The 23,980-nt window shown below is 46.8% G+C and overlaps 1 protein-coding gene across 6 annotated transcripts in view; it reads right to left on the reverse strand.

Moving 5' to 3' along the window:
- The window catches only part of AFAP1L2 (actin filament associated protein 1 like 2), a 109,689-nt gene that overhangs the window by 16,540 nt on the left and 69,169 nt on the right, over positions 1–23,980 (reverse strand). For 5 of the 6 annotated variants that reach the window (XM_039481877.1, XM_039481874.1, XM_039481880.1 and 2 more), the window contains exons 4-8: positions 19,968–20,062; positions 13,745–13,835; positions 4,851–5,056; positions 3,466–3,645; positions 1,054–1,143 (exon numbers count right to left, since the gene is read on the reverse strand). In XM_039481877.1, the coding sequence (XP_039337811.1) occupies positions 1,054–1,143; positions 3,466–3,645; positions 4,851–5,056; positions 13,745–13,835; positions 19,968–20,062 (662 nt within the window). The remainder of the gene's footprint in view (positions 1–1,053; positions 1,144–3,465; positions 3,646–4,850; positions 5,057–13,744; positions 13,836–19,967; positions 20,063–23,980) is intronic. The other variant, XM_039481875.1, reaches the window with a different exon arrangement.

Raw genomic sequence — 23,980 nt, forward strand, 5'->3', positions numbered from 1 at the left:
CATTAACACCACCAAGAATGTCTTTGCTGACACACACACACACACACACACACACACACACACACACACACACACACACAAAATCCGCGGGCTGGGTCTCTATGCTGGTCAAGGGAAATTTGGGGAAAGTATTGACATAATTACGGGGGAAAAGTCCGGACATCACAGAAGGAAGCATGAAAAGTCACATGTGTCCGATGTAGCAACCCAGGCACATTTGCAAACCCAGGTCTCTAAATGTGTGGGCCCCCTACCTTGGCTGGCTTGGAGCTGTATAGCTGGGTTGAAATCACTGGAGCTAGGTGAGGATCTAGTCTATAATATGTGCTTTGGAGGCTCATCCACTCCTGTCAGGCAATTTAGCTAGAGTCCTTTCCCCTTTAAATTGTAGGCCAAGCCTTTTTAATTATTATTATTTTTTTAATAAATATGTTCCTAAAAGTAAGATGGGATCCATTGCCGCCTCTTTTTTCCCCATCTATCTGTCCACGCTGTGTCCCTCACCATGGTATCTGGGCACCTACTTGGGTTTATTGTGCTACTGTGATGGCCTAATACTGGAGAATCTCCAGTTCCCCAGCTCTCAGATAGTCACCTTTGTGCTGCTCCATGGGCTGTTTCTTAAGACTCCCAACACTTATTTGTATTGGAGATGGTCCCAGGCTTCAATGTTTGAATCTGGATCTGAAATGATCCAAACTTTTGGAGAGTTTGGATGTAGGCAAATCATTATACTTGGGTATAATGGGTAGGAACATAGCTCCTGGCACGCTAGGTCAGACCAGACACTTCAGTGGAAGGAGCAAGAAACTCAGCAGATGGCAGTTCAGGCCCTCTACGTATATAAAGGAAAATTAATATTGTTCCAATAATGCTTCTTTCAGCAGTAAAGTTTGGTTGCATTCGTATCAGTGTCAGCCTCCTTCCTGCCCAGATAAAGTTACTGCACTTGTGTAAACTCTGCATGTTTTTTGTTAAAGGAGTAGGCTGTAAAAGAAGGATTTAAAGCATTTTACACATTGAATATCACCTCGCTAAAGATACAAGCTGTACCTTGAGGTAACTAAGACGGTGGGAATCTGGAACGTATTGATTTCCTTCACTCACTCCTTCAGACTGAAGGCCACTGGTCTCTTGGATCACCTGCACAGAGAACAAAGCAGCAAGCTAAAAGAGTTGTTAAATTACCAATATTCATCATCTTCAGAGGTATGCAGAGCATAGGCAGCAAACCTCAACATCATGCCAAAATTCACCTCATGTTAAAAACCTGAACCTCAGACCGGCTTTGTCAAAGGGATCGTGAATGCAGGCTCCATAACCAACAAAACCGGAACGCACGGTGAACAAAACCTGGGACCCATTGCAAGCAAAACCAGAATTAGGGTTTGATGTCAAACCCCTGCCCTGCTCATGTAGGGTGCGGACATAAATGTAGGTGGAGCAAGCCGTTCGGAGAAAATTTCTCTTTGAGATTTTGGGTTTGCGTGGACTGTAAATGGAAAACAAAATTCAGAGGATGCTAGGCACTAGGAGCAAAATGAGATGACACAATTTCCATAAAACTCTGGGAACTGAAATCACTAAAGTCAGGTCTTCAGTTGGTGTAAATCATGTAACTCTTCATAATTTATTTCAATGGGGTGACACCAGCTAAGGACCTGGCCTATAAAGTTCAAATGAACAAAAATTCTGATGGCCAAATCCTGCCTTGACTTGACCTGTTGCGACCCGAGTGACTTCAATGGGGCGGCACTGGGTTTAAGTCAGGGCAAAACTTGGCCCTCTGTATCAGTCCAGTGGGTGTGCTGAAGGCTGCAAGCGAACAGAGCTCTTCAGCTTGCTTTGAGTTAATCGCTGATCTTTGTAAAGGTTCATTGTTCTGCTGCAGTTTCCATGAAACAACCACGTTTCCTGTACAGTCCTTAGCTATTCTGTGTTTGGGACTTTCTCCAAAAAGCGTTCCCACACATTGTTACAGAGAGAGGCCTTAAGCGTTCTTCTGTCTCTGCAGCATTTCCCATTAAACATCAATTAGACTGAAGCTGGGAGTTCAGTGCTCTCTTGCTGAAAGACCTTCTTTATTCTGGCTGGAAAGGGTGGGCTGGGGAGGTCCTCTCCATTCTCCGACATGCTTGCCCTGGACATGAAAACGAAGCGGAGCATGTGTCTACGTGCTTGCAGCTGTGAATGAGGCCAGTGTATGTCGGAAGAACAGCAGAATGGGATACAGCCTCCAAGCAGAGCCACCGTAACATCTATGGGAGTTGTACAGCTAAGTTCCGGTGCAGTGCATTGAATCCCTATGAATATAGTAAAGGTATGTAGCCTGGTACCCAAACTCTTTGCTCTTGTCCCCTGACACTCACTCTCTGTCCCTCTCCTTCTCTTTCTAATCCCCTCTTCCTGCTCTACTAACACCCCACACACAGTCTCCAACAACTTCAACAATCCTAAAGGATCGTTTTAGACGCTTCCTTTCCTGGCAACGTATCCTCCCCTCCCTTCCCTTAAATTCAGACCATAGTGCAGGGAGCTGGAGCTTTCACTGCTGATCTGATCCTGCTGGCCCCGAATGACTGACATCTCAGCATGCACAATCTTCCGGCAGAAGTGCTGAGCCTGCAGAGCGTGGAGACGTGTGAAGAGCCCAGCACGGAGAACCCAGGGGAGGGGATGGAGAGGTTCCCGGGCAGCAAAAATGATTCCAGAAGGGTGAATGGAAGAGACAGCCATTTCACCTCGATGAACCCGAGGACCTTCTATATTCTTTTACCTTCTTCACTGCGAGAAAACTGCAAGGAATAACTTATTCACCATGTTTGTCAGTCAGGGCAGAGCGCAAGGGAGTGCCAAGACGACAGGCACGAGATACAAGCAGGGCCAGATTAACCCATTACTGGGGCAAACATACACTTCTCTCAGTCTGGTGTGAGAGGTGGCCCCGGGGGAAAGGTTATGCCGGCCACCCTCTCCCATCATGATGGAAGGCTGGCTGGGTCAAACCTGAATGGGGCTGCAACCCCAGGTGCCAGGTGGCAATGCCCAGAGCAGGAAACTGGGCCCAGCCCCGCCCCCCCAGTCGAGGAGCTGCTCTTGCAGGGTGGTGCTCTCCAAACACCACCATGGGGTCAGGATTAGGGTTGCAGTGCCAGGGCAGAGGGTGCTGCTGTGGGTGGTCTGCGCCCCCTCAGCTGGGCAAAGGGGAGGCAGCGAAGGATCCTGGCCTATGATTTTGGCCTCTCAACATTAATTTGGGCCCTAGCCACGTGCCTAATTTGCCTCCAGGTTAATCCAGCCCTGGGTACAGGAGTACAAGCCCAGAGGGAGTTACCCCAGGGGCACAGCGGAATGAACAGCCCCCCTTTTCCACTGGTACAGCTAATCTGACATTGCCCACCATGGTGTGATCATGCAACAAAAGCCACGGGCTCTTGGGTTACAAAGTGACACAGCTCCACTCACTCTGAGCCACTGCTCTGCCTGGTCCTTGCTCTGCAAGCCTAGCACAATCACATCTGCCGTCATCGGAATGATCTTCAGCTTGTGTTCTTTCTTCCTCACTTGCTTTTCCTTGTGTATGACACTGCAGCCCAGCAAGTTCACATCAAGCTGAGGGGTGTGGTCCTTGGAGCTCTTGTAGCACTGAAAGTAGAAGGAGTAAGAGATTAAAGTAAGTAATTAAGTAAGCCTTATGTAAGAGATTAAATGCATGTAAACTCAACATAACCCACTTCCTAACATCAGCACAAGTGGAGCACCATGCACATCAGCATCTTTCAGACAAACTATATCTCAAGAGATTTTACTGGGTCTAACCAACATGTTATGAGTAAAACAACAGCCATGGGAGGCTGCTGTCAGAGGAGTCAGGATTAGAACAAAGGAGTCCCTGACTTGCTTACAAACCACTAGGCCACGTGTAAAATTTTCTAAAGTGCTGACATGCCTTCGGCACCTAAGCCCCATTTTCAAAAGAGACTTAGGCACCTGGGGGGGCAGATTTTTTTAAAAAAGTGTTTAGGGGCCTACAGATGCACCTAGTGGGATTTTTAAAATTCTTCAGCGAGTTGGGTGCCTAACTCCCACTGAGTTTAAACAGGAGTTAGTCAGCTGCCTGCTTATGCACTTCTGAAAATCCCACTAGGCACCGATCTGCTTCTTTAGGCACTTAAATGCCTTTGTAAATCTGTCCCTAAATGCCATTGGTTTTCCATGTGATTTAAGCTTCTAAGTGCCTGATTCGCTTTTGAAAATCGGATTTAGGCACTTTTGAAAAATGGGGAACAGATATTTGATAATGGGCTCTTCCACCTAGTCTCCAGAGATGGAACGTGAGCCAAGGGCTGAAAGTTGAAGCTAGACAAATTCAGACTGGAAATAAGGTGTACAGTTTTAACAGTGATGGTAATTAACCAGTGGAACAATTTACCAAGGATCACAATGGAGTCTCCATCACTGGTGTTCTCCTAAAAGCTCTGCTCTGGGAATTATTTGGGGGAAGTTCTCTGGCCTGTGTTATACATCAGATCAGACTAGATGATCATTGTGGTCCCTGGGCCTTGGAATCGATGAACATTTTACCCCACATCATTTTCTATAACAACTAACAGCAATGCTGCTTAACCTGCTCTTTGGCCTGTGGTATCACCTGCCTGTATTCTATTGGTTATGTTACTGAGTGGAAATCTTTGGGGAATTCCACGTGGAGGCTAAGTGGATATTTCTTAAAGCATCTGAATTAAAATAAGACTCTCTACCCTATGGCAATTGAGAAGCCACTTCCCACTCCCGGTCTGAGAAAATAGGTTATTTGGGGGGTCAGGGAAGAAATGCAAATGTTTGCATACCAGCAACCTGGTGTCCTTAATGACACACAGCTGTTTGGCCCACTGTCCCAGCCATTTCTTCCTCCAGAGGAAAGCACAGATGCGGGCATCTTTCATCAGCTCAATGGTGGCTTCGGTGGATGGCCATTGGTGGGTTGCTGACTTCCCTTTGCTGCTCTCTTCTTCATCATAGGATTCGTATGAGCTGCTGACTGCTTCTCCGTCTTCTGTAAAAAAGGCAAAGCTGGTCACCAGGTGTATTTCTGGGTGGTAATTCCTGTTTGTTTCATGCATGCTCACATCAGGCAAGTGAGAGTGTCCTTACAGCATGCCACAGGCACAAGCAGCTCAGGCTCTGCCCCAGGGCTTTCCTCTGTTGAAGATTTCCTACGGCCATTTTCTTAGTGAATTTGATCTCCCAACATCTGGTTTTTCCTTCTAGCCCAAACTGTTGCTTTGATGTTTTGCGCCTGAGATTCTCTCTTTGCAAATACTCAAAGGAGTCTACAATTTAAGAGCTTTCCTCAGATGCGCTACCAGATGGTGGTTGTATTTTTCCAATTATATATTTTATATACCCAACTAGAAGCCAAAATTTCCAAACCTGCAACGTGATTGCAAGCTATGTCCAGTTCCTTCCAAGTCAGCCCCTGCCTCCTGTATGTAAAAAACTCTGCAAGGCCATGCAACAAGCAATGAGTCATTGTATGTTATTCTGTGGCTCCCTTTCTGGGCCAACGGCTATATCGACTCAACCTGGAACGTAACATCTGAGCGGTGGCACCAGTGAAGCGATGTTGAGTGGTGGCAGTAAGAAGTAGTAATAAACTACAGCCTTAAATAATAGTGATTGTTTTTATGTTCAGTCAAGAACAGTATGTAACTGTCCATCACATTCTTAATAAGGAGTGGGATTTCAAGAACGCTCAGCGTTGGCTTAACTCTGTTCCCACTGAAGTCAAGGGAAACGTTACCATTCAAATGAGAGCAGAGGCCAATGCTGACCACGTTTGAAAATTACACCCAAGTGCTACCCAGCTCTGATGTACATAGGTCATGAAGGTTTTCAAAAGGTGAAGATGGCTGGTCATTGGTGCAAAGTCCATTAAAGTCAATAGAGAGACTCCCCAGCAACTTCCAGGAGATTTGCAACAAGACCTAGGTGTTCATGATACAGATGTAATCTGCCAGCCACCCATTATTGTTAGTGGGGTTCACATAGAGCCATCGGAGGCATACCCCAAGATTTGTGCACCTCGTCTTTAATTCGTGCATTCATCCCTACTGAACAGAATTACGATACTGATCTCATTATGCTGCTCTGATCAAGACTTAGTCAAACGTCCACTCAAGTGCAGTGTTACCTTAATAGTGTAGGCATTTCTGTGAGAAAAACAGAGAAAATACACCGCTACCTCGATATAACGCCACCCGATATAACACGAATGTGGATCTAATGCAGTAAAGCAGTGGTCGGGGGGAAGGGGGAGGGTGGGAGTTGCGCACTCCGGTGGATCAAAGCATGTTCAATATAACACGGTTTCACCTATAACGCGGTATGATTTTTTGGCTCCCAAGGACAGCGTTATATCAAGGCAGAGGTGTAGTTAAAACACTTTACTGTGATTCCTTGAAGCATTATCCGGTAAGGTAGGTGTATTCATTTTTAAAATAAAAGTAACTTTGAGAAGCCACAGCAATGTGACAATATTGCTCCCAAAATCTCTCCCAATTAAGTGTTACATGATAGCGCCAGCAGGTGATTAGTGCAAAGCAACACTAATTAAGCCAATGTCTCGAAAGGAGACTATCCACTTCAAAATTCACTGAATGCCCATGGGTATCGTGTTAATGGCCCACCATCAACTGATTAGATAGTTCAGCTTTCAAAAGACGATGACTGTATTATTTCCCGCATACATGCCACTCTATAGCTTACCTCCTGGAAGACTTTGGAACAGATCCTCAGCTATTGTAAATCGGCATGGCTTCACTTCCAGAAGAACTATGCCCATTTACACCAGCTAATGATCAGCCCCTCCACTGGTTGCAACATCTTCAGCTATAAAAAGCAGTGCCACTCAGATGTACTCTGATAAAAACTCTTTCTATATGGGATGAACCATTGATTGGCAAAAAGTGATTGCGAACTTCTGAATATGTCCCCCACCCTACCCCTGCCCTCCTGAATGGAAATGTATCCATCCAGGATGACAATGTGCCAAATGGGGGTGGTGATCCATCCATGCTTGTAAGGGAGGAATGCTGGTGGTAACAAAATGGATAGTTTGGGCAGGGGATCCTCTCTGCTACGATGACAATAAATAGAAAGACAATGCCAGAAGTTCAGGCTTTGAAAACATGCCGTACCCATGGTTATTGTGGCATAAATTACTCCCTCGGTAACCTGCAACCCTGTCCTGGCTCCAGTAGCAGCGAGCCTACCAAGAATACCTGCATAGTCACAAGCAAAGAGAGAGAGACAGAGAGAGAGCACCCATATTTTACATTGGTTCCCCTTGAACTACGCAATTCCTTTTAAAATGACCATCAACATTAAAATCAACTGGTGCAGATGAACTATTTCAGTTCGAATTATTATTATTAATTAGGCAGCCATATTGTCATTCACATTCCCATTCTGTTTCATATCGTGCCACTCAATTATGCAAATGCAGCGCAGGGGTAGACTGATAAGGATGGAATCCATCTCAGCACTGACTCGAAGCAAAAGGGGATCCTAGTAATTAATGCAGATGTAACGAAGGGCGATGGCATTCTTAGCTTGTGTGCAAAAATACTGCAGATGAAGGAACAGCCACAAGACCTAACAAGCCTGTCTTTATTAGGTTCATTCTAATTTATTCATCCACCATTTGTTACGGTGTCTTTCGGTCCCACCTCTGATGCCACATGACTTGCTTATCTCCTCAGCCCATCTGGAGGATTTGCTTTGATGTCTCTTCTTGGCAACATATTTGCTAATTTTATTAGTGCTACTATTCTTGTTTTATTTTACTACATCTATTTGCTTGGAGATACAAGACTTAAATTCAAAAACTCAGTAACAAGAGATGAACAGCGGCTCCCCAGCTACCTGCATCTTCACCACTCCGCTAGGAAAGGATGCCCTTCTATAGCATCCTTGCCCCAGGATCTCAAAGCACTTTCCATCACTCCATATGAGAGAGATAAGTAACATTATCCCCACTTTACAGATGGGGAAATTGAGGGACAGAGGGTCCAGTCTTGCACCCGTCGAAGTCAACAGCAAAACTCCAACCCCAGAGGATGCAGGATCAAGCCTAGGGAGATTTAAAGACAGAGCTAGGATTTGAACTCAGGTCTCTTTACCCAAGCCTTATGCTGTAGCCATTAGACAACAAACTCTCTCTTTCCCCTTCTACTATAGCTCCTTTTCAGCCACTTAATTAAATTTCTTCCTAACATCATAATCTCATTACAGATCTCCCATCCAGATTTTCATTCACCTAAAGTAGCTGCCTGAACTGTGAACTGGTCAGAGAGTAACTTTCATTAGGACCATGGAGCTTCTTGGCCAATTCTTAAGCTTTTTCCTTCCCATATAATCCCCTTGCAAAGGCGTCTGTGCATAACCACCTGCAAAGTGCCTTATTTATGTCTGGGGCAGATACCAGCTGAGGAGCCCTGTGGTTCAGCAGTTAAGATGTGGGTAACAATACTGTCTACTCTGACATTCTGCATTTATCTGAACCGGCATATTCCCATCCCAGTTCACTTTATGGGCCTGATTCTCCTCTCATGGCATTTTATACAGATGCAACTTCATTAAAATGATAGGCTATCAGATGTAACTCCATTAGCTACCCATGATCTCCCCCAGCATAAATGACAAGAGGAGGTGGGCCTATGAAGAAAAGGGATTCATTTGACAAAGAAGCCTTAAAACACAGTCCAGGTCAGCAACCAGCCAAAATAGGGTTCTCATCTCATACTGTAATTTGTTTCCACTTCGCACCTATCACTGTGCTATGCACGGTGGCCGTAGAGGGAACAGAATTCAGATCCTTCCCCTAGCACTTGAGCTAACAGAGAATCTCCACCAACTGTTTGCACTACAGGGCCTTTGGCACAGTTGAACTGTTCTGATTCCATCCAGCAGAGGGCAGTGGTGTACACCACCAAGTTCATTACCATTTTACTGTCCAAGGATGCAGCGACCAGTTTGCAGGTAAAGATTTGGCCTCACCAGAGCCCTCACATTTAAAATAGTCAGGAAAGACAAACAAAGCTACCATCTGAACTAGAAGAGTATCCAAAGAGCAGCTGATGCCTAGGAAGGAGAACACTGACACCTAACAATGACGTGTTACACTCTCCAACCAAAGATCACCTTTACTCATGTTGAATAGCACCTTATTCCACAAGTGGCCCCATATCAGATTTCAGACCCACAGTCAATGGAGCCATCTGAGGAGCAAGGGCTACTCAGCATAAGAAAGGAGATCAGAACATGTCCCATTGTTCTTCACCAGTGAGCCTCAACTCTCCCAAGATAGGTACCGTATATACTCGATCATGAGCCGGTTCATTTATAAGCTGACCCCCCTCATCCCCCAAGATGGATATGTAAAAATGCAATTTTTTTATGACCCATTCATAAGCTGACCCTATAATTCAGGGGTCAGCAAACTCTGGCTCCTGGACCATGAGGATAAGCCGCTGGCAGGCCGAGATGGTTTGTTTACCTTGCGTCTGCAGGCATGGAGGTAAACCCAAGTAAACAAAGTGTCCTAGTGCGCCAGCTGTTTTCCCTGATGGGCCGGGACAGCAACTGGTGGGGACATTTGGGGGGGGAGGGGGAAGAAACTGGGAGTCAGGGGAGTAACCCCTGTGACCACCCCCCTCATAACCCCGCCCCTAGTCCAGGACCCCCACACTCTCCCCATCCCATCCCTTCCCGCCTTAGCTGGGGAGGGCCAGGGGAGGATGTCTTTGGTCTGGCTGGAGCTGCTCCGGCAGGCTGGGCGGCACGGCCGCAGCCTGCTCTGGCGGGCCAGACCGGGCGACGCAGCCGTAGCATGTTCCAGCGGGCTGGGCCGGGTGGCACGGCCGCAGCGTGCTCCGGTGGGCCAGGCGGCACAGCCACAACCTGCTCTGGGGGGCAGAGCCGAGCGGCACAGCCACAGCCTGCCAGCCCCGATGCTGCAGCTGCTTCAGAGACTGGGAGAAGAGCAACGTGGCCAGAAGCGGAGAGACTCTGGCCCCGCCTCTTCCCTTCTGGCTCTGCTGGCTGTGCCGCCTCTCCCTGCTCCCTCTGTTGGGAGGAGGGGCTGTGTCCCACCTCTCCCTCTCTATACCCGTTCATAAGCTGACCCCCTTCTCTGGTGCTTCCCTTTTTTACTAAAAAACTCGGCTTATGAACGAGTATATACAGTACGTGGAAGTATGATTATATCCATTTTGACAGAGGAGGAAACTGGGGCACAGAACAGTTGAGTGAATTGCCCAAAGGGGCCTAGCTACCCAGTAACACACTGGGGACAGATCTCAGGAGTCGTGACTCCCAGTCCCCTGCGTTTATGCTGTTCATTGGTCTGTATAACACGGAGCACATTTCTCATTGTGCTAATGATCAACTAACAATAGCAGCCACTAGACAGTGCTCCTGGTAACCAAAATCTTATATTTCTGACACTATCCCAAACCATCTTAGCCTGTTCGCTGTATGCCTCGTGCCTGCATAATCATTCACTAGAAACTTCTCAGAACAAAGGTGCCATCACAGTTATTAGAGGCATTCCCTGCCAGTGCATATGTTGAATTAAATATCCTGTATTGCCAAGCAAAAGAGATTTCAGTAGAATTCTAGTTTTCTCCCCCTCACGAGGTTTTCTCTGCACAAAAATGTTGGTTTTATAAAGCTGTCTGAGTAACATAACCCAGTTTAAATGGCATATATACGAGATAGAACACCTGGCTACATACAAATAAGTTTGGTGCATGTCCCTACGTGCTGTGGTTCTCAGCAGAGTTGGACAATTATCTTTTCCTATGTGCATGGCAAAAAATGTAACTATTATCTCACTGCAAAGGCAATTGGAAAACACCCCGGCGTGTATGATGCTTTCTGGCCTGAATGAGGCCCCAAAGCAAGTTAGAGGCAGTCTTGGGCTGGCAGGTGGCTACACACAATTTAAAACAACAGGAAAAGAAACAAGAGGTATGACTCCCTTTTCTTTTTACCTGCAAGCTAATTCCCAACTTTATCCTGTGGGATGAAGTTTACAGCTGCCTTTTTGCTTGGGTAGGGAAAGAATCTGACATGAAACTGGCAAAAACTGGAGGTTATTTTATTTCCGGGAGGTGGAGCTGATGGTGAATTTTTTGTCAGCAGAATTCTAATCCTTGGACTCAGAGCACTGGGGAGCATGACACTGTGGGGTGTCTGTGACCCAGAGGCCCATTTGCAGTTCACTGCTCTGTATCAGCAACTCATCAGGCCTGACATGCTCATCACAGCTCACACACTGGTATCAAGATATTTATTTAAAAAGTGACATGTAATATATCATTTGAAATCTAACACCACGCTGGTCATTAGCATCACAGTGAAGTGTTTGTAAAAAACCCAGTAGCTGAAATTATGGATATTGTCTGATATTATGTCCTGGAGACTCTAAATAGAAAGGTGGCAAAACAGGTTTCTTCTGTATAAAGGGGAAAGCAAATATGGTGGCAGATGCCCTGTCCAGGAAAGAGGGCTCTGCCCCGCCGCCTCTGGGTCAGCGAGGGTCAACCCTCCTACAGCTTTGTAAAGGGGCAGGCGTGACCATAAGCATCCCTGTATTCCCACCCTATTGCAATAGTGTTTGTATAAAATATCCATTGTGAGGTATCACTTGAAAACTAATAACTCACTGACCATTAATAGTCTTGCATGATGTATGTGTGCAGCGTGTATTAAGAGTTATGGATTTATGTTGGAATTATGACTAAGGTATGTCTGGTGCAGTTGGTAAACAGGTCTGCCTTAGACAAAGGAACACGTATTGGATTCTCTGACCAGTCCGGTCCTCAGGCAAAGACAACAAAGGTCTATTGCTGGTTGTAACCAAGGCTGGTGGAAGCCAGAGTGGGCTACAGACAGGCCGCTGAGGTAAGACCTGCTCAACCAGGGCTGTCTAGCTGTTCAGGAGCCAGCAGGCTTGTAGACTGGTTGTGAGCACCCCAGGCTGTGAACTACAGCAGCAAAGCATTGCAAAACACCCAGGGTTGCAGGGCAGGTGGTGACACAGTCCTTCCCTCAGTGGTATGGACTGCACACTGAACCCCATAACAGTATCTTGCACTATCTCTGTCAAGGCTGCAACACCAAGCACTGAAAAAAAAAAATCACCTACTTTTCTTTCTAAAAGTGCTTTACCCACCGATCCTGCTGGAGGTAGGATTTTCTCTGCACTCACAGGGCCTGGTAACCACCCCCAAAGTGCTGATCAGGAGTAACGGAGCAGAATTTGGCCCACAGTATTCTAACTGGAGTGGAGCCATTTAGATAAAATGACATCTAGAAGCCAACCAGTCCAGGGTGAGGTTTTGAAAACCCAAACCTGGCTTCCTCATTACAAAGATGGGACAACCGGAAGGCTTTTATCTGCACCGCCCCAAACTATGGTGATTTGGAGAAAATGGAAGCTAATCCAAGCCCCCGTAGCTAGCTGGATCGGGTCCCATGCTGCCAAGGTGGCGCTGATTTGAACATAGAAAGAGATTGATGCAGATGGGGTGATAACTAGGAGCTAATACTCCAACTCACTCCACTTAACTGCACCTGATCACATCATTCAGCCTAGCCTCAAACTAATGCCAGGTCTACACTACTCATTTACTGCGGCAGAATTACATCGCTCAGGGGTGTGAAAAATCCACAGCCCTGAGTGACGGAGTTATACCAACCCCAACCCCCCATGTAGACAGTGCTGGGTCAGTGGGAGAGCTTCTCCCGCCAACATAACTACCGCCTCTCGCGGAGGTGGAGTAATTAAGCCAACAGGAGAGCTGTAGCTCCCAAAGGCTCCCCCTCAGGATCAGGGCCTCCATTGTGCTAGGTGCTGTACAAACACCTGGGAAGATACAGTCCTTATCCCGAAGAGATGGCTGTCAACATAAATTAACCCCGCATAATTTCAAGCAACGTCCCCCACTTTGTTTCTTCATCACAAATTTTAAAGCTCAGGGTTGCACAGCTGGGTCTAGTGCTGCTCACCCAATGGTAATGAATTCTGATCCAAATCATCAGCCTTACTTGTTACCCTTCTCTGAATTCCCTGACTCTGGTACACGAGACTGAAAGAGGGGACGGTCTAGTGATCTAGATCACTGCAGGTTACAAACTGTCACGCTTTACATAAAGGGTACACCTATAAATAGCTCTTCAAAATGTATTAACAATTTAAAACTGTTTTAATAAATGCTTCAAGATTGATATAAAGTCCAATATGCCCATTGAGTTCATAGATTTTAAGGCCAGAAGGCACCATTAAATCTTCTAGTCCGGTCTCCTGTATTTCAGAGACCATTGAATCTCACAAAGTTACCCCTGTATTGAATCTGGCTAAAGCATCTCTTCCAGAAAGACGTCCAGTCTTGATCTGAAGACTTCAGGAAATGGAGAATCCACCAACACATCTAATATTTTATAGCCATCTATAATACATACTGCTCTTGTCTATAGCAGGCATATAACATCTACTAGTCATTTATTAATCCTTTATAAACTATAAAAGTACCCTTCTTATGACCAGCAAATCCACAGGAATCCAAAAAGAATTGTATGAAAGTAGTTCTGTTTGATTGTTTCCACAAACATTGAGTTCTGCATCTCACTCAGGTTAATGATAGCCATGAAAAGCCGAGAACCGGCTCTGACGTACCATTCACGGAGATGTCATATGGCTCAGCCTCTTCGTAATATGCCTCTGGAGACTCAATCTTGGGGATCGAAGGCAGTTTCGTTTCTGCAATCTGTGGAATGAATGAATAAAGCAAGCATATTTTGTAGTAAAGAGCTGAGCACTCTGAAACTTTGAACAACCCTTTTTGGTAATGCTAAAGTGTGGCCCCACGGAGGGATCCTTTTAGATGTGCAATTCATGACCTCTAGGTAAATGGGTTCAGATTCAAGGAAAGACACATCGGTAAGTGCTAGTATTTAACTGGCTTTCGATATACAGCTCGCTGAATTAGGTTTAAAGGAGTATTGTGATGCTGCACTTGGCAGTTCTTATACAATGTCACAATGTTGCGGTGCTTTAAATAGTCAAGGCTTCAATTTTCCTGAAAGCTTCAATTTTGGGGTTATAGGACAGACCCCTGGAAAAACTGCAGGCAGCTTGTTCATTCTAGCCATGGATCTGATCCTGCTGTCCCAGTAAATGTCCTCCCTTCCATTAGGTCCAGATGGCTGCACATACTCCATCCATTTCAATTGGGGATGAAGTTCAACACTAAGGAGAATAGTTCGGGGGTACCTGAGTGGAGGACAGTTGGGAGCAGAGGTAGAACTATTACCTACCTTTAGCCCAAACAGGCATTAGAAGTCTATTACCCTGCCTCAGATTCCCTAACTGAACGTTCACAGCCCGGGGGGTCACACGGCACAAAGTCCCAAGTTAGGAAACACATCAGGCGTCTTTAAAGTCAATATGAGCAAAAATGAAGGAAGTGGATAAACAAAACTAAAGTGAAAAGAGCCTTTGAAAAGAGTCCAAGTGCTGGAAAAACCCTGTTTCATCTGCCAAATCCCTCCCCAAAACAGAAGCTGGCAGAGAAAACAGTTCCTTGATCCCTTGGAAAGACCAGCACACGAGCAAGAAGGTGGGTAAAAACCAAACCCATTTACTTCTCAAGCCATTCATACGACTGCGCTTGACTTCACTGACTGCAAACGTGAATGCAGTAGCAGGAGGGGCTCAGATCCTGCGGTGAGGATTGCAGCATAAAAACCTGCACAGAACAGGATAGTGGGTGGAGTTACAGCCCACACAAGGGGAGTTGGGGGGGGGGGGATGATGCTACCATCCTGTAGCTTAGCCCTGCTCCTCAATTTGTCCAGCACCAAAGATTTCCTCTCCCATGCCACGCATAATAGAACACAATCCGTATCTGCTATGTTCATGTAACTCAGTTAAAAATAGCTGAAGGCGAGTTATTTTAGCTAGTGGCAGGTAGAATCATAGAATCATAGAATCATAGAATCATAGATCAGAAGGGACCAATATGATCATCTAGTCTGACCTCCTGCAAGATGCAGGCCGCAAGACTCTCCAGCCATACCCTCTGGAAAGGTGATTCTCTTACTACCTGGGTGATGATGTGTTCTGGATTGCAACTGTATGAGCTAGATTCTAGTTGGTACCAGCATAAGACATCAGCTCTGGCGAGGATGCTGGGTGTTCCAGCAAGGACCAGCCTGCAATAGCCCTATACATAGGGGCTGAAACCTCACTTGTCCGGAGTAGAGATGCAGCCACTGGCGGGCAATGAGGGGAACACGTCCCCCGCTCCTTACTATCCTTACAATGGAAACCAAAGGGGACTACGTGGGACTAAGCTTCGGCTTCTTTAGAGGTTATTTTTTTCTCTTTACCAAAAGGCGTGGGCTTCTTTTGTCTCTAGCTTAGATCAAAAATATACTGTAGTGTATTAGCCAACCCAGTCTGGTCATTTCAGCACACTTGTCCATTTCACAATGGCACAATAAAGCAGGCAAACCCTAACAAACACCTGACACTATCGTACAGGAACGGCCCAGAGCACTGCAGTTTCTATGCTAATAAGTGGGAATGGTACAAGAAGACACTATAGTGTGTTTTCACAGGGGCAACTGGCAGCATGTGGTGAAAAGCGGAGCAGAGCGCAGAACTGCTAGATAGTGCTAAGGCATGGGAGAAGAACAGGGAGACAGAAGGAATTAAGTATGACCCAAAGCCCATAGACATCATTGTCGTTATTTGAGGTTTACATTGTGATTGCACCTAGAGGCCTCACTCAAAGCAAGGGCCCCGTTGTGCTAGGCATTGTGCATACACATAGTCAGGTCACGGCCCCCCATTGATTTCAGTGGGCTTTGGATCAGATCCACTTATGCTGGGCTCTAGCACTGAAAAAGGAACCTAGAAAAGAAACATTGTAAGTGCCAGATAATGAACAGCTATTCCCAACACACAGGATAATGAACACCCCGACATCGCCTCATCGTTCTACAAGCAACTTCCCACACTTGGTTTTAAAGACCAACGCGGTTCCTTTGTAGCTTTCAGTTTCTGTGGTCTCTGTCCATTAAACTCAGCCTCCCTGAGAGCATCGCTTTCCGGCCATTGCCCTTTTCTGAATCAAAGTTCAAAGCAAGGAGCTGATGTGGTTTTTCAATCCTGACCACGCTCTCTATTCTCCCTCCACACACAAATAAAAAAAGCCAAGCGCCCGGGGTCCTAATCTCTGAGCTTCCCCCTCACTCAACACCATCATTCTTTACACCTCAATCGCAGTACGGGCCTCTGGAGTGCACACAGCGCTGTTAGGGAAACTGGTACAATTGGCTAAAGGAGAAAAATTTCCCCAAACTGAGAGCAGCTGAGCACCCCAGACACTGCAGGGTTCACTACGCTGTCGCTGGAGAGGATGGGACATAGGCAAAACTAAAGCCTATTTTTGCAGACTGCAGCTGTCCAATATGTCTATGAGGAAGTGAGAGGAAAATTGGCAGGATATTGAGGGCCGGATGGTAGCTCGCTAATGAACCCGTGCAGGTGAGGAGGGAGTGGGTGAACTCGAGCCTTCTCAGCCAACATAGCTGAACCGATGCATGAGGGGAGAGGGGGAGAGGAGAAGCTTATACCTGGCGCCGATAACTCCCCCGCTGGAAACAAGGGGGAAACTCGCTTCCAGGACAGCACAACGCTTCACTGCCCTTCGCTTAGGGCTTCTGGAAAAGGCACAACTAGCCCAGAGTGGAAAGTTCTATAGCTTCTGAGCATGCTGATCAGTCATCTAAGAATTTGGGGGGTTTTAACCAGAGGCTAATGAAGCCATGCCCACTTAATTACATCTCCCTGCAAGCACACTGAGACACCCAACTGCAGTATCTGGTGCTGATTGATATTCCCACAGCAAATTCCTAAAAAACACACTCCCACTGCCTTAACATCAAGGAAAAGCACCACAGGGACAAAACACAGCAGAATCGATCTAAGTTATGCAACTTCAGCTATGTGAATAACGTAGCTGAAATCGATGTACTTAGATCGACTTACCGTGGTGTCTTCACTGCGGTGAGTCGACTGCTGCTGCTCCCCCATCGACTCTGTCTGCGCCTCTCACCGAGCTGGAGTACAGGAGTCAACAGGAGAGCGCTCAGGGGTTGATTTATCACGTCTAGACTAGATGCGATAAATTGATCCCAGCTAGATCGATCGCTACCTGCCAATCCGGCGGGTAGTGTACACATACCCTTAGTCTTATTCATTCACTTGCCTCATCCCTCTTTAAATATGCAGTCGAATTGCTTGCTCTCAAAAATCAACGTGAATCCAAATGACGAGCAGAGCAGGCTGGGGCAGTGCCAGCATGTCCTGCCTCGTTCTGCCAAAGCACCATCATCTTGACCTCTGCCCATCCAGCCCAGGATGTCTCCCTTGAGCACAGACAGTCAATCCCATTACATGTATACCAGGAAAAGAAAGCCATATGGAGAGAGTGTAACACACATATAAAGTGTGTGCCACATTCCTCGCTAGTGGCTGGTTCACATAGAGGATAACATCCTACTATTGCTACCATCTAATAGAGTTGCTCCTTTAGCTAGAGTTGTATATGCTGGGGCTTCGGTACTGAAGGTCCTAGGTTCAAACTCAACTGACTGGATGTGAGAGTCATTACAAGGGCATGAGAGACTTGCATTTTTGATCAATAACTGGGCAATCTTCATTTAATGGGACAGGAATTAAAGAGGGGTATCAAGAAGGAGCCACTGATTTGTTGGAGGCAACAGTAGGGGCAGGAGGAGGGCAGTGGTTTTTCCCATGCCTACATTGTGCTGAGCTAGAGGTGCATTCCTGTATTTGTTCCACTGAACAACCAGGAGAAGCTGCCTCGAAGTTTCCCACAGTCAGAGCCAGTGTGCGTCTCAGCCTGTGCAGCTGTAGCTCCTCCGGCCATCTCGCACAGCACAGGCTGCATGATAAGAGCTGCATCTGCTTGCTGATCCTTCAGGCAGGCTTTCCTTTTGGCACAGGACTCTTTTGCTACCCCAGCCTGTGTCCTCATTTACCCATCCTGCTACTGCTAATGCCGCCACCACCTCCACCAGGAACAGCGCCCCTTGCGATCGGAACCAGTGACACACAGATCACTGCTCCCAGTCACAGGCCAGGGCTGCCGTCCCTTCTCAGCAAGGAGAGCATGGGCAGTGTTAACAATTAAGCCAGATGGGTTAGCTGGAAAAACTCCGCAGGCTCTGGAACGCATCCATTAGGACAACTGCAGTGCATCTAAAAGGCTTCTGTATAATCCAGCCCTACTTTTCTCCTTTTCAGGCTTCATTTTCCCAGCACCCCGAAGTGACATCCATGCCTTAAACTCCTTTACAGCAGAGATCCCCTAAGGCCCTTTATGGTAATCCCTTCTCTGACCCTCTGACTTCTCCTTCCTTTTAAAGGAACAGTTTCTCCAGTGAGCCCCTAGCAAACTCTACCCCCTCTCTCTGTCACCACACACATCCCCACATCCACCCACCCACTAACCCCTCTTTCAAGTCTGCTGTCCTTTTACATCAGAAAGTCCTTACTGCTGAGATTCCCATGTTTGATCGGCTGCTACACAGTAAGCCCCGCTTGTCAGGGTCTCTGGAGGATAGCTAGGGCTGCTCTTTTGGCAAGGAAACAAAATCCCACTGAAAGCTGATTGTGATGAACTGTAACCTAATTACATTTATAACTGGCCCATGGAAAAGTCCAAGGGAACATTGGTTGTAGATTTCTTTTGTACAAAGTCTCAGGGAAACCTGAATCATGCATAATTGGTCTCTCTCAAGACACACACACACGCAGCAAACCTTCAAGCACCAAAAAGTATGCACGGAGAAAAAGTTGCACTCAGGCTGCAACTTGCACAATAGTGTTCCCCACCCCACACTGCATTCTGCAGAGCAGATGCAGGGGCTGCTATAGTCTTAGGTAGCAGCGGCACTCTATGCCCAAAGAAAAAGGAAGAGAAGTGCCTTAAACTCCACTCCTTCCTGGCCATCAGAGGTGTTAGGATGGTCGGGCACATAAGCCCTTCATCACAGGAGAGTTTGCAAACTTTCTTCCAAGTCTTACACGTAACAAACTCATTTGAATTCTGTGGCGAGACACTGACTGATTTGACTCCCCCTGAAATAGGATTAAATTAGGATTAAAGGATTAAAACCTACAGTGTAGCAAGGAGAACAGCAACGTTAATCAAGCTTCCTTTCTGCTTTTGCCTAGGGAGCAGGTCCCAATACTCACATCTTCTTCCTCTTTCTCACACATCCACTTGGCTGCAGGTTTCGTAAGAAACTGCTATACGGGAAGGGAACAATGGTCTAGGGTCTGGCCTGTCTCAGAAAGTGGACAATGCTAGCAAATCCCGTTGTCTTCCACAGCAGTGATCAAGTGCAGTGTTACACAACAGAGAGAGAATATTGTCCTGACACCCCATGGTGATTACCCGAATGCCCTGTAGTTTGAGGATTGTTGGCCTTTGTAAGTTTCTCCCAGGTAGTCTAACGATTGCTGCTACACATCTAGAAGGAGATTTTCAAAGACAACTGGCTGCTAGGTGCCTAACTTGTACTCGTGTCTTTGAAAATATCTCCCTTAGTTACCTAAACCTGTTTTGAAACTTACCAGGACTAAAGTGTTTGCCTCAATAGCATCCTGTTACAGAAAGTTTTGTGAATGACATACATTATATGTTGCATAATTTTAAAAATTGTCAGTGCTTAGAGCCAGTATGTGCCATGAAGAATGTAAAGATATAAAATTTTATCATTAGAGGTAGATTTGATTAAATATTAAGACTGTGAAAGGAGAAAAAGAGAGAAGAAAGAGCAATCAGGAATCAAACACATACTATTTTTGGAGGAGGAAGGTCTGGCAGACTCTTCTGAGGAGGAGATGAATGGTGTCCTGATTCCCCATTGGACAAAGACTCTCCGCAATCCAGTGCTACAAACAGAAACAAGCAGGAATAATGACATGTGGCATGTCCCAGCAATGCACTTATTACCTAGCAGTGGTGCAGCAACATCCGTGTGCTACGTTATATTTGAGTAGGAAGCAGGGTGTTAATTACAGAGTCTGCCTTTGATGCTTCGTGGTGACCATGTCATTTCAGACCATAGCCAAGAATACAGTGCTATGGCACCACAGCTAAAGAACCAGTTCTCTTGGTAGACGCTCTTCTTCTTTTGGAATGTTTTTCCTCTTGGAATGAAAACTATGAAGACCAACATGTCTTTTAAAATAAAAATCACTTCACTTGTAATGATGATGTCTATATTAAGCTGTTCTAAAACGTTCACCCTGTTATTACTCTGCTGTACGTGGTTTCACTTGCAGGCAAAAAAAAAAAAAATCACTTTCATTCTCCCAGTTCCACTCACTAACAACCTTAAAAACAAAGGGCCAGATTCTCAGTTGGTGGAAATCACTGGCTTCAATGGAGGTCCGGGCCGAAAGCCTTCAAAGAAGAAAGTTTCAAAAGTTCTTTCCCCGTAGGGAATACATACGTCATTGATCTATTGCACCACAATTAGAACATAAGGAACAGATTTATTTTCTACAAAAACCTGTTCCTATTGAATTTTGTCACAAATGAGTCGTAGCTAACAGCTGGCCATCTTGATTTGGCCTTAGGAACATCAAAGGCTTTTGGGAGATAGTGTGACATAGTGAAGAAAGCAGGGGGCTGCATGTTAGGGGATCTTCTGAGAGTACATTCTATTCCCAGTTCTACCATTGACACCCTCTGATCGGGCTAATCTCCGATTCTGTGCCTCCATTTCCACATCCATGAAATGTGATAACACCACTCACTTCAAGCACAAAGTTTGCCACAAAGGTGCAACGTCCACTTACTCTAATCATAAAATGAGAATGGTGACACTAGTAACTAATGCATTTATATAGGACTTAATAGCCGAGGAAAAGATTGTTAGGAAAAAATATATAGGGCCAAACCCTCAGAGGGCATTTTCAGCATAGCTGCACTGAGCTACATCGGTATATGCCAGCTGAGAACCTGGCACTCTGTGTAGGGGGAGGCATTTCCAACAGATCTAAGAAGGAAGGATATTTCAGTGATTCAGGTTTTAATCTGGGACTCGGAAGACCCAGGTGCAATTCCTGCCATGCCACAGACTTCCCATGTGGCCCTGCACAAGTCAGTTAATCTTTCTGGGCCTCAGTTTTCCATCTGTAAAATGGATATAATAGCACTATCCTAATTCACTGGAGTGTTGTGCAGAGAAATACATTAAAAGATACTACACTAAAGGGAGGCATATAAAGTGCCATAGATGGACAAGGGAATTAGGTGCCCAGCTCCCTTTGAATGGATTGCCTAACTCCTGTAGGCTCCTTTTAAAAGCCCAGCCTCACTCCCTATGTGAATAGGGAAAATATAAATTAGAACAGTCAGGGTGCTGTGCCTTTCCTAGGGCAGGTTACCATGGGGTTCAGAAGACTCTGGCATGAACTTCGCTGCATATTTCTCTGTGGTTTATAAATAAAAGTTGGACCCGCACTGCTCCATTTCAGTCCCAGTCTCGGAAGCCACAATGACAGCTCTGAATCTGCATCCTATAATGAGCCTCTGGCACGGTGGCAGAAGCATCGGTACAATCCGAAACACACAGTGATGTAATCCCCCAGGCTGTCTGCTGCCTGTGGTGAAGCTTCTCTGCTTCCCTCCTTGTTAATGCTGGACAATTTCATTAAGCTACAAGGTCAGAGGCAGCCATGTGCCAAACAGCTCAGTCAGTGAATACCAACTGAATACATCTGCTTGCTAGGCACAGCCACGACAGGCAAGGCTGCTCGGTTCCTTGCACAGTTAACATTAAAATTAGGCCTCCCCTGGTTTAAGGCGCAGTTTGTCTGATCATCAGCCTTGAAAAAGGCTGCTTTACTGCATCGTGCAGAAATGAAGAGATGGCCCTGAAAGGCACCCCATGGTTACACTGCAAATACCCTACTAACTAGCTGGTGCGGGAGCCTTCCCTCTTCTGTGATGCATCAGGAGTGCTGCTTTCAGTACCATCGCTCCTGGAAAGAACATAAGAAAGGCCGTACTGGGTCAGACCAAGGTCCATCCAGCCCGGTATCCTGTCTACTGACAGTGGCCAATGCCAGGTGCCCCAGAGGGAGTGAACCTAACAGATAATGATGGAGTGATCTCTCTCCTGCCATCCATCACCAGCCTCTGACAAACAGAGGCTAGGGACACCATTCCTTATCCATCCTGGCTAATAGCCATTAATGGACTTAACCTCCAAGAATTTATCCAGTTCTCTTTTAAACCCTTTTATAGTCCTAGCCTTCAAAACCTCCTCAGGCAAGGAGTTCCACAAGTTGACAGTGCACTGCATGAAGAAGAACTTCCTTTTATTTGTTTTAAACCTGCTGTCCACTAATTTCATTTGGTGGCCCCTCGTTCTTATATTATGGGAACAAGTAAATAACTTTTCCTTATTCACTTTCTCTACATCACTCATGATTTTATATACCTCTATCATATTCCCCCTTAGTCTCCTATTTTCCAAGCTGAAAAGTCCTAGCCTCTTTAATCTCTTCTCATAGGGGACCCATTCCAAACTCCTAATCATTTTAGTTGCCCCTCTCTTTTTTGAGATGAGGAGACCACATCGTACGCAGTATTCAAGATGTGGGCGTACCATGGATTTATACAAGGGCAATAAGATATTCTCCATCTTATTCTCTATCCCCTTTTTAATGATTCCTAACACCCTGTTTGCTTTTTTGATGGGACATCAAGGGGGATATTTCCTAGAGAGGAGAACCCAAAGGGTAGCACCATGCAGGGCCGCCCAGAGGATTCCGAGGGCCTGGGGTCTTCGGTGGTGGGGGGCCCTTCCGTTCCGGGACCCGCCGCCGAAGTGCCCTGAAGACCCGTGGCGGGGGCCCCCCCGCTGCCGAATTACCGCCAAAGCGGGACCCGCCGCCGAAGTGCAGCCCGGTCTCCGGCGGTAATTTGGCGGCGGGGGGGCCCCCACCGCGGATCTTTGGGGCCCTTCGGCAGCGGGTCCCGGAACGGAAGGGCCCCCCGCCACCGAATTACCGCCGAAGACCGAGCTGAACTTCGGCGGCGGGTCCTGCTTCGGCGGTAATTCGCCGGCGGGGGGGTCCTTCCGCCCCGGAGCGGAAGGACCCCCCGCCGGCGAAGACCGGGAGCGGAAGAAGCTCCTGGGCCCGGCCCCGCAAGAGTTTTCCGGGCCCCCCGGAGCGAGTGAAGGACCCCGCTCCAGGGGCCCCTGTGGGGCCCGGGGGAAATTGCCCCTCTTGCCCCCCGGCGGCCCTGGCACCATGAAACTGTTCTGAGAGAGAGATGAGGAGACTCCGATTTACTGGGCATATCTAGACAGCAAAGAAAAATCCATGGCACAGAGTCTCAGAGCCTGGCTCAACGGTTTGCGGGGCTAAAAGTGGCAGCAGCAGCTTGGGCTCCAAGATCCCTCGCCCCCGCTGGGTTTCAGAGCCCAGGCTCCAGCTGGAGACTGAATGTCTACACTGTGATTTTTAGCTCCCTGAGCCCAAGGCAACTGACCCAGGCTCTGTGGCTCATCACCACAGACTGTAATTTGCAGTGTCGACATACCCGCTGGTGACCAGCGCATTCACAGGTACCCAGCCTCTCTCAAGAAGTGCGCTGTGTAGGTGCAGCTTTAGCAAAAAAATCACGTTGCCAATTTGTAACTACTGCACAGAACACAGCCTCCCTCCAAACACTGCAGACAACTAGAGGGACAAGTGGCATTTTGTGCAGTGATCACACATTCAAAATTCTGCATTCCTTGTGTGATGCCAGCATCTGCTTAAGCATAGCGAGTGTTTGGCTTCACCACA

Source organism: Mauremys reevesii, linkage group 7 (genome assembly GCF_016161935.1).
Source record: "Mauremys reevesii isolate NIE-2019 linkage group 7, ASM1616193v1, whole genome shotgun sequence".
Classification (NCBI taxonomy): domain Eukaryota; kingdom Metazoa; phylum Chordata; order Testudines; family Geoemydidae; genus Mauremys; species Mauremys reevesii.